General features: G+C 37.9%; 1 protein-coding gene across 3 annotated transcripts; it reads right to left on the reverse strand.

Moving 5' to 3' along the window:
• Window positions 1-3645: 3645 nt before the first annotated feature.
• Window positions 3646-8554, reverse strand: LOC133834254 (protein ACCELERATED CELL DEATH 6-like). Of its 3 annotated transcripts, none has more exons than XM_062263805.1 (5): window positions 7977-8553; window positions 7772-7865; window positions 5861-6488; window positions 4766-5316; window positions 3646-4683 (listed from the first exon to the last, which is right to left on the reverse strand). In XM_062263805.1, the coding sequence occupies exons 3-5, from the start codon at window positions 6456-6458 to the stop codon at window positions 4132-4134; spliced, it is 1701 nt and encodes a 566-aa protein (XP_062119789.1). In that variant the 5' UTR covers window positions 6459-6488; window positions 7772-7865; window positions 7977-8553; the 3' UTR covers window positions 3646-4131. The 3 variants fall into 3 exon arrangements, with proteins under 3 accessions (XP_062119789.1, XP_062119787.1, XP_062119786.1); XM_062263803.1 differs by having other exon boundaries at window positions 5861-6498; XM_062263802.1 differs by having other exon boundaries at window positions 5861-7865; window positions 7977-8554.
• Between the last annotated feature and the right edge of the window lie 2905 nt (window positions 8555-11459).

An 11459-nucleotide genomic window follows, 5' to 3' on the forward strand; every position in this document is an offset into this window, starting at 1 on the left:
CATGCAGGCAGTTCCTTCTCCTGAAAAGCCGTACAAAGTAGTTGCACATGCCTTCAGGTCGCGAAGGGAGAGTCCCATTTTCTCGAGGGTCGCTTTGTAAAGAATGTTGACTGAGCTCCCATTATCTATAAGAACTCAGTGGACTCTTTTATTAGCGAGCTGAAGAGTAATAACCAGCGGATCATGATGTGGGAACTGAACATGGGAGGCGTCCTCCTCAGTGAAGGTTATGGGTTATGATTCAATCCTCTGGCTTTTAGGTGCCCTAGGTTTGGGTTCATAAGGAGACCCGTCCCCTGTCTTAAGCTCGTTAACATATCTCTTTTGGGCATTCCTGCCCACTCCTGCGAGATGAGGCCCTCCCGAGATGGTTATTACGTCCTCTCCATCTATCGGGGGGGGCTGCCCTCTTCTTGAGATCGGGAGTTATTATTTTGGGTCGTCGGAGGCGCGGCTACTCTCTGGCTGGCGGCCGTCTGACCAGTATTCTGGTTTTTGACATACTGCCGGAAGTAACCTCTCGAGATCAACCCTTCGATCTCGTCCTTCAGTTGTCGACATTCATCAGTTGTGTGCCCGGTGTCTCTGTGGAACCGGCAATACTTACTGGAATCCCTCTTGGATTTTTGATTTCTCATTGGGTCCGGACGCCTGAAGGGGACCTGGTTTTCATTAGCCAGGTATATGTTTTCCCGAGACTCGTTGAGCTCGGTGTGCACTTTATACACGGAGAAATACCTCTCTCCTTTCTTTTTCTTTCCTCCCTCAGCTTCGGGATTACTTCCTTCGTTCTTTTTCCTCCTGGATGGGTTCTCTGAGGCAGGCTTTGGTGTCGCTGGGTCCGCCGAGGTTGAGGCAGAGTTGATGTTTATCGTTGTAGTTTCGGACTGGGAGGTCGCTTTGAGCGTCGACCTCGCTTCCTCCACATTGACAAACCTCTGTGCTCGTCTGTTAAACTCGGTTATTGACCTTACCGGTTTCCCTTGCATGTCGTCCCAAAGGGCACTTCCTGGTAATACACCAGCTCGGATTGCCATTAGGTGTCCACTGTCATCCACATCCCGAGCTCGGGCTACTTCCAGATTGAATCTTGTTAAGTAACTCTTCAATGTTTCACCCGGTTGCTGCCGGACGTTAGTTAAGGTGGATGCTTCTGGTCTGACCCCTACCATTGCTCTGAACTGCTTCTTAAAGTCTTTAGACAACTGCTCCCATGAAGTTATTGAGTGTCTCTTGTACTTTTCAAACCAACTTTTGGCGGGTCCTGCCAATGATGTTGGAAACAACATGCACCTGAGCTCATAACCCACGTTACTGACTCTCATGATAGTGTTGAACGTGCTCAGGTGACTACATGGATCGGTCTTTCCTTCAAACGTTGGGACGTGAGGAATCCGAAACCCTTGAGGAAATTGAGTGTCAGAAATATGGGGAGCAAACGGTTCGAGCTCCTCATCAGAGTCCTCATATCGACTCACTCCTCGTTCATTCTTCAAAAGCCTAAAGGCTCTTTCGAGTTGATCGATTCTTTCTTGGACTGGGTCAGTAGGAGGTGCTGTCTGGAATTGACTGTCATTGATCGTAATTCCAGGCTCGCGTCTCCGCGAGGGATCTCTACGCCTATTCAAGCGATCCCTCAGGTCCAGATTTGTTTGATCTCCATTCCCCTCACTCTGATTCAGATGATTGCGCAGGTCAAGACGATTCTTGCGAATTCCAGTATTCTTACGACCTCGGTCGTGTTTGCTGATGGACCTGGTTTCTCCGAATTCGTCACTGGTGAGACTCATTGCTCGGTTGTTTCGCGATGGATTCTTTCCACATCGCCTCGTCTCCGCAGTGCGAGACCGAGACGTCTGACTTCTCTCAGATGGAGCGCCTCTCCGCTCCTGGAAAGTCTGACGGAGGGAACCGTATAGGCGACGGTGGCTGCCACCCTTGTCGCGGCCTAGAGGGTCCAGAATTTGCCCGAGATGGGTCAGTCGCGTTCGGTGCGCTCCCAGGTACCTGAGTCTGAGCCTCTGCAGGGGTTCGGTTATTCTCAGTTCATGCAGGCACTTCCACAGGCGGGTTAGGCGGGACCCGAGCTCAGGTACTCCTTTGGGGCCTAAGAGGAGCAGATGGCTCTGCTGGCGCCGAAGGTTGAGTCGGCCTCCTTGTGGCAGCATCCTTTCGTGGACGCCCATGGGGCCTCCGGGGAGGAACATGCACGTCCCTTGGAGGAGGGACTTGGTTTTCGCGCGGAGGCGGGGGCTGAGCCAGCTGAGCCTCTGCGGCTATCCTAGTCAACTCCTCATTCCGTTTGTTGGCCTCTGCCAACAGCTGTTTCAACTGCCGGTTTTCCAGTTCTACAATAGGAACGTAACGCTCAGGATTGTAGTACATATCCTCATCCCTTGGTGGAGGTGGTGGTCCCCGGGAATCAGAAGACCCACTCCTCTCCTCAATATCCGGGTTCTCCATTGGTTGTTTTCCAAGACGTCTTGGGTAATTTTCTTCAGGAGTGTTATGATTGTTTGTGGCCATGATTTTATCAGGGATGGATGCTTAAGGCTCTCAATGAAAGCACCAAACTGTTGATGCCGTTTTTCGTCAAACAGTGAAAGAAGAGCACATAAACAATAGTTGATAATGGCCAATTGAAATAAAACAATGTAAACACACGATTTTTACGTGGTTCAGCAGTTAAATCTGCCTAGTCCACGAGTCTTTGTTATTAAACTCAAGATTATCTCTAGGAATTCATCAAGAATGAATTCTCCAGAGTTTTCTCTCAAGGATCATAATTTCGGTCCTTTACAATGGTGCATGGCCTCTCTATTTATAGAGAAGGCTGCAGAATACTATCCCACATATTTTGTGTAGTTACTCTTTTTGTATATATAAAATAAATGGCTTTAAATGCCTATAATCAGATATAAAAGGAAACGTCCCCTGAAGACCAGGAGACGTATAACTAACCAAATAATATCCCACGATTCTAGGGGATTTACAATAATAAATGAGGATTACATCTCATATTTATAACACTTGTAGATATTCAAGGTGGTTATCGCGTATCTCTAAGGCTTTAGCTTCCCAGGTTTCCCGTCATCTATCGAGCTAGAAACATCTTCCGAGGCCACATGGCTTTCGAGATCGTACGTGCGTCGAGCTCAGGACCCCTGATCCGAAGTCGTCCCTGAAGATGAGTGTGTTCTCGGAGCTATTTTTCGAGATCATGAATACTTCGAGTTCACCATACTCGAGGTCATCTATATCCTGCAGGCTCGACATACAATCCTGGAGCATGTTTCCAACCTTATGAGTCCACTTATTTGCGAATCCAACTTTTGAGGTCATAATTAACATAGCTCGAAATCTGGGTGTAACACAAAAATATATATAATAAGATAAATATATATAATAAGAACTTGTCCACCTCGAATCTGGGTGAACTCATTCTTGCTCTGTTTCTTGATCAACCAAGATGGTCACCAAGTAGTTCTTGAATCCTCTAATGCAACTTGTGCATCTGATACCACTTGTTGTAAAAACAACAACAAAAGAACTAGCATAAAAGAGAGAATAACAAATTAGATTTGAACCAAAACAACACAAACAATTATTTGGTTCGGATCACAATGTAATCCTACATCCAAGGGGTAGAACAACCTCAAAAATGGCTGAGAACTTTATTCAGTAAGCTTGAGATCAGAACAAGAGTTTACACCAAGAAGCCTTGCTTCAAATTACAAAGAGAGCTCACACAATGAAAGATCAAGATTAGATACACTTGAACTCTTTACAACCCTCCAATCTCACTCAATTTCTAACTCTTAACCAATATCCCAACAGACCAAGGTTCTCAAGTATTTATAGCTAATTCCCTTAACAGAACTAACTAACTAAACATAATAATAAAACTGAAAGAAAAAGAACCCAAACACCACAATAACATTTAGTTAAAGTGGCTGAACTAACACATAATAACATTTATATATTGTAGTAATATTCAAATAATTAAAATAAATTTATTAATAATAAATTTAAAATTTTGAGTTTACTCTTATATATTTATCACTTGCACAAGTTATGACTAGAAGCTTTATGAGTATATATATGAAAATTATTCCTAAATTATACACTCTCTTATTTATGCATTATTATGTAGAATGTGATAACAAAGAAAAGCGATCCAATAAAACAAGTGGTGATGGCAAGGGGAGCAGAAAGTGACAACACTGCGTATGTACCAGTGACAAATGCTATCATCATTAAGACCAGGGCATAGATTGTTAAGCTCATGCAAACCTTATAGTAATTCCACTTCCTGTGATCATTTACTCCTTCTACAAATGATATATTAAGAAAGATGTTCAAAAAAACAGATGTAGCAGAGAGCAACATGGCCATTGTGTTTGTTATGATGAAGGCCTGAAATGCTGTGTTGTTCCTCAGTACAGCACTCCCTTGTTGTCGATGTCCAACCTCGTCGCTTATGTAACCTCCTGGCATCGTAAATCCAGCTGCAAATGTCACTGTCGCAATCAACGTAGAAGTAACTAGACTAGATTCTTTCATTTTTGTAATGACTTCCTTCTGCACATACTTAATGTTCTCGCGATTGAGTTCGAGTTCTAGGATATGTTTTCCCACAGAAGGCTCTATGGAGTATTTATTGAAGAGATCCAGCATTCTTACCTGTTATATATATAGTGATCAATTTACAATAAGATACAACACAGCTAGATAAAATTCAAACTATAGAAATTTAAATAATTACCTCATATTGTTTGAATTGAATCATATACACATCTCGAATATTGTTGTTTTGTTTGGTGAGTGACATCCTATTCACTTTGGGATGAGACAACAAAGATTTTAGAATGGGCAGATTCCATGAGGAAGTGGCAGCCATATGAAGCAATGGGGTATTTCCTTCCTTATCTTTTCTATTTAAAAGGTAATGGCCACCTATTAATGATGCATGTTCTAAGATGAAGTTTACGTTGGAGAGACATGTAGTCGACACAGCATGGTGTAGAACATTTCTGCCTTCATTGTCAACTTGTTCGTAGCTATCTGGACAACTTGCCAGAATTTCCTTCATTATCTTATCACCATAACACTCATTGTAAGCTGCAATGTGAAGCGCTGTCATGCCTTTCTTATTTTTGATGTATGCACTACTTTCATTATTTTCTAGCAACATTTTTGTAATCTCCACCACATTTGATGAGTCAAAGCAAGCAACATAGTGCAGTGGAATAAAACCATCATCATCTGCTTGTTTTGTCAGATAATCTACTTTGTCCAAAAGCATTTTTGTTATTCCTGAAGAATTTAAGTAAATTATCTACAACATTATTCACAATAACAACAATTATAATAATAATGAAATAGAGAAATAGAATCTATTTATGGGTAGAAGATGGATGTTATACTTTCATGATTATCAATGTATTTATAATATTATTATATTATTTAATTATATGAATATATATTTATAGAAGTTAGAGTAAATAATAATAAAAAAATAATATGATTTTTAAAAAAATATATAAATAATAAAATTAGGATTATGTATTAAATATTATTGTAATAATGATATTTTATAATATTTTTATTATATTAATATAATTATTAAATATCTATAGTATATCGTATTTTTTAATTAGTTTTAAAAGTATATGCCATTAAATATATGTAAGATTTTGTTAAAGTTGACAAAGAAAAAAATCGGTAAAGCAAGAATAAGATAAAAATATAGTTTTTATATACATAAAGATATAAAGATACACATATAATCAAAATTCATTTTAAGTGTACCCTAAAGAGATAACAAATTAGAAAGAAAAAAAAAGTAGTTAATTATTACCTATATTTGTAGAAGCTGCATGCAGTGCAGTTCTGCCATTAGGGCCACTGGTAGCTGGTGACGAACAATTATTTAGTATTTCCTTCACCAAATCTTGGTGTCGGCACTGGACGGCTATGTAGAGTGGAGTCTCGCCTGCTTTATTAGCCGAATACGAGAAATGAGGGTCTTCTCTCGTCAATATCTGCACAACCTCAAGATGCCCGAACCGCGCAGCCTCGTGCAACGCAGTGTCCTCTTCCTCATTCTTCATCCTTATCATCGTTTGGACACTAGAGATGTCCTCTTCAAGGTCCTGTGGTTGGGATAATTTGGCACGTTCAATTAGAAAATCAACAATGTGGTGATGGTCGTACCTTGCTGCCATGAGTAAGGGAGTCTCTTCTCTTGCATTAGTTTGCATCAACAGTGTTGGACACAAGTCCAGGATCCCTTCCACGAAGGTAGTTGTTTGATTAGTGGTTCTTGAAGTAGTGATGATATGGACATGGAGCACTGTATTTCTTTCTGGGGTCAATAACAGTTGGAGTTCACTGACCTTTTCCCTGAAGACTTCAGTTTCACCATCAGTTGCAGCTTGGAATAGCTTGCGATCCATGCAAATGCGCTCACTATGGATGTTTGTTTTCTGAGAATCACTAGTTGTCAAAGGGCTCATGAGAAGCAACAGAAGAAGAAGCCATTGCATATTAAATTTATATGTTATTGTAATAATGTTCATTGTATGCATACATATAATGCCACGATCCAAGCCCTATGCCATGACAGATTTGTAATATCCATAACTTGGCTGGTCAAAGGTCAAACTTTGACCCTTGTAGTAAAATAGTCTTTATAAACGATCATTTAGTTTATATTAAATAGTATTATATTCATAAATAAAAATAATGGAATAGCTCCTATAACTATATATAAAAATATTAATGATAAAAGCGTGATCATTTATTATTATACATAGAACAATAATATCCTCACAGTTATGTAGTCACAAAATAATTAAATTTAATAAGTCATGAACACCTAAAATTATACTTAGCATCCACCATTCCTCATTCCTAACAATTACATAACTAATTCAGATATACCGGTTCCAAATCAAATATACATATATAATGTTCAAAAGATAAAATAATGACACTAAATAAAACTAGGCTAAACACATTTGCTCAATCAATAATTCACCTTATCCTCATTCGCGTCACTAGGCTCCTAGAATGGGAGAGATATAGGGGGTGAGCTTATAAAGCCCGGTAGGAAAGCAACTAATAATATAGGACCCAAAAGTTTAATAAAACTCTTGCTTAGTTGGCTTTGAAAACAAAACATATATCATGATGTATAAACCAAAATAGAGAGAAACCACAAATAATCATAAGAGCATAGCTACAAGTGCACATCACACCGTCCAATAAATCCCTAGTCCCCGTTACCCACCATAGAAAAACCAACATCTTAAACCGGGTAGTCGGACCTGATAACCACCACAAGGGGGAGGCTTAGAGCACTTCTTGTATATAGATGCTATGTCTTTATAGCTACAGGTGAGTGGACACCTGATCTACCTATGATGACACAGAGACTAGGTCGTGAAACAACATGCACAAATCAAGATCACTATGGCTCTCATCGGCATAACCAAATGCAAGTAAACATGAAAAGAAAGAAACACATTCCCTTTATATTTTAGAAAATTGGGCAGCATAACAGCTGTATTTGAATAAAACCCAAAAATCATAACCTGCATAAATAAGTGAATAAAAATATATTTGACACTCGGTGCCCTCAAAACAGATCAGAATACATGCAGATTAAGTTTTCAATTTTTCAAAAATTTTATAAATATAAAAATTGGAATATGTTTAATGCAATTCAATACGAGTAAAATAAGTCTATTAGTCAAGTTGTTCCTACCTTCTTAGAATTTTCAATCCGAGCCAAAAGTGAAGCTGCTAAGCTTAACGGTGATCCTACAATGATTTAGTCCAATTTTAATATCACGCTTTTCCTACGTGCACCAAATGAGCAAAAGATTATCATCATTGTATTCCTTATTCAAAATCGTGTCCAACGATATGTAATATGACCATATTTAAAATTTCAAGTTCTGGAACCTCACCCAAGCGGTGCACAATAGCTGTTGGTGGCGGCAGTGAGCGGTGTATCGAAAACATAGACGAAGGTAGGCATGGCATATATCAAAATGACCACATCGGCGAGTAGATCACATTCATATGAACCGTCGGTCCAAAAAGTGCTCAGACTCGCCAGAACGTCGCCAGAACGTCGCCAGAAAGTGGCGGAGATACCCAAAATCTCGCCGGAGAAAAACGACGAGTTGACCGGAATGACTTAGTGGGTTTTGTTCCTCTCTCCACGCTGTTTCCAAAGGTACTGATCACTCGTCGAGGGGTGGTCGGAGTTGGCCGGAAAACACGGTCAAAGTTAACGAACAAAAACTTTGACTGACTATTCCAAACAGTTGAGAGTGAGTTAGGCAGTGCCGCTTGGTGGTTGAGGTTGTCGGAGTAAGACGAATTCAATGAGCCGCCGCGTGTCAAAAATAGTTGTTGCTGGAGGTTGGATCTTTGTGGTTATGGTGTGTTACCGTGGAGAGAAGAGAGAAAGAAGATAAGAGAAAGAGAAAGGGAAGAGAGAGAGAGAGCAAACGGGAAAAGAGAAAGAAAAAGAAAAAGAGAAGAAAGAATTATTTGACTCTTTTGAGTTAAAGTGGGATTATCTACTTTCTCCAAAAGCATTTTTGTAATCTCCACCACATTTGATGGGTAGAAGGTAGCAACATAGTGCCGTAGTGGAATACAAACATGCCGTAGTGGAACACAAACATAGTGCAGTAGTGGCACATTTTCCCTATGGAATTTGGTCAATATAAACATTATTGAGATCTCTCCTTACCAATTTTCTATCATAACATTATTGTATTTCTCATCTACTCACTAGATTAATCTCAAGTAGTTAGTAAAGAATATGAAGGAAAGAAACAAAAATAGATGGGAAAACTAATTTTGCTAGACTTATTATGAAAAAGTTTTGTGTTGAGGAAGAAAGCAAGATGTTTGCCGAAATTGCTCATTAAGGCCATATATGATATATATTAATATTGTATTAATTTAAATGTGTATGCATTTTTGTATGTACAAGAAAAGGAACTATTTGAAACATATATCTTGGAAGTTCTTACTAAATAATGACAACAAAGAAAATTAGTATTGGATTACATTGTATTTGATAAAGGTTTCTAAGACTTATCCATCATTGAATTGCATGGAATATAAGTAAAATGTAAGACCATATATTTTGTACTAATTAAATATCTATCTATATATATATATCCCTGTCAAATAGGGAGCAATATGATGACATTAGTGGAATCCAATGAAGCTTGCAATAGAAATTGCCGAATTTCAATATGTTCTGGACTTTTTTATTCTGATCAGATATCATGAAACTTTTGTATTCTGATCAGATCATGAAACTTTTTTATTCTGATCAGATATCATAATTCAAGCAACAATATCTATGATGGCTTAGTTGAATCCAGTACTGGCTTTTGTTGTTCACTTCACACATCTTCTAGGAATAAATAATTTGGTGATCACTCTAGCTAAATCATAATCATTGTGAATTATGAATATGAATAACAGCTATTGAAAATCACTGAAACTCTATCTGTATATATATACGCCTGTATTTTTTTTTTCTGTGCCTGCAAATGTTGTTCACTGATAATCAATCTTAAATTATTGGTCGTGGAACAAAGTTGAGAGTAGTAGAGAGATTCGCATTGAAATGAGCCAAATACAAATCAATCTCATTTTTTCAAGTTGATGAAAAATAAATTTGTAATAGTAGTGGGGTGTCAAGAAAAATTGCTTATCTGTTAAATTTTATATTTTTCCCACTTTTTTTCTTCGCCTTATTATCATATAGACAAGCATCCAGCCGTGCTCAATTGACAATGTTGAATGTTGTTGTCAAATTCTGAATATGCCAATGATACGTCAATGATTCTCAATTTCTCATTCACATTAACATGTTTGCTATTAGTTAATTGTAACGCCCTAATTTTCTGAGATGTTACTTAGAAAGTCCATTTAAAATAATAAACAATAAATACTTTACGACACTAAAAGAAAATATTTATTTGAAATTTAAACAGACAATGAGATCTCATTATTTAAAAGTAAAAATGTTGGACTCTAGGTTTAATAAAAACAATATAAAGAAAATAGTTGTTTAAGTCTGAAAATTTAAAACATGACATTCATTTCTAAAAAAACATAAAATAACTAGAGCCCAGCCTCTAACATGTCTTGTCCATGCCTCGAGCCCGCACCACTCACTGCTTTGTTTTGCCTTTACCTGCACGCAGAGTACCCGTGAGCTAACACCCAGTAAGAAGAGTTATATAGGACATAACTCCCCAAACTAGAAAACAAAAAATAAACATAATAATTATCGTGTGATACATAAGCACCATATCACACTAACATAATGTGTGTTACACTCACACACATAAATACTAACAAGTCATGTTGATCGGACATGAAATGTAATCTGTCTTGCCTGCGCTGTACTCACACTCGGCATTCCCACGGTGGTACCTAGTCTAGCCTGTGCTGTACTCATACTCGGTCGTTGCCTTGAGACATCGTTGCCCTGCCTGTGCTATACTCACACTCAGCAGTTTCGTGGTGGCATCCGATTATCCCGAGTTATACACACCCAAGATAATTCCTGCAAGTGTTATACCCACACAAGCAGCTAGATTCTAGTAGCACGCATACTCTATCATCTAAGCATGTCTACTAACTAAAATCCCTAGCACTATCCTCATGCTAGCCAATCTAATGCAATAATTCAGGTCACACAATAATTACATAATTAAACAATAAGAAAACAAGGTTGTACGCATAACGTACACCCTGTGCGGAGATGTCCACTCTTCTTACCTTAAGCAGTGAATTATCCGCTAATGTGTCCCGAACTACTTGCTGTGTCACATCGATGACCGCTGGCTCCTAGACGTCCAATTACATAGCAACAATTCATGAAAAATAAAAATGGGCGTTAGGGTTTTATTTCAAAACCCTAATTATTGAAATAATTTAACTATGCAATTTTAACATGCATGACATGTAAATTAAAACTATTTTCCTCAAAGGTTCAAACCATCATGTCACATGCACAAACAATGATGTTTCTAATGTATAGCATGAATTCATATAAATACTTTTTATGTGAAAATGACCAAAATACCCTTTAATATCATAATTACATCAAAGACTCGATAATTTTCTAAAAATTATCATATGACAACAAAATTTAATAAACAACTTTTCCAAAACCCTAAATAATCAGCAAAGGCTCATATAAGACCAGAAAAATAATTTTTAACATTTATAAATTATTTTTTCTCAATTTCCCAAATAATTTAAAATAATTATACAGCCAGCCCAAAGTTCAAACTAATCATATACAAAACTGTTCAAAAAGAAAAAAAATAAACTTATAAAAATTATTTTAAAATTTTCTGGGCAAAATAACTATTTTTCTTAATTGATAAAATAGAAAAACCAAC

Source organism: Humulus lupulus, chromosome 5, assembly GCF_963169125.1.
Source record: "Humulus lupulus chromosome 5, drHumLupu1.1, whole genome shotgun sequence".
Taxonomy (NCBI): domain Eukaryota; kingdom Viridiplantae; phylum Streptophyta; class Magnoliopsida; order Rosales; family Cannabaceae; genus Humulus; species Humulus lupulus.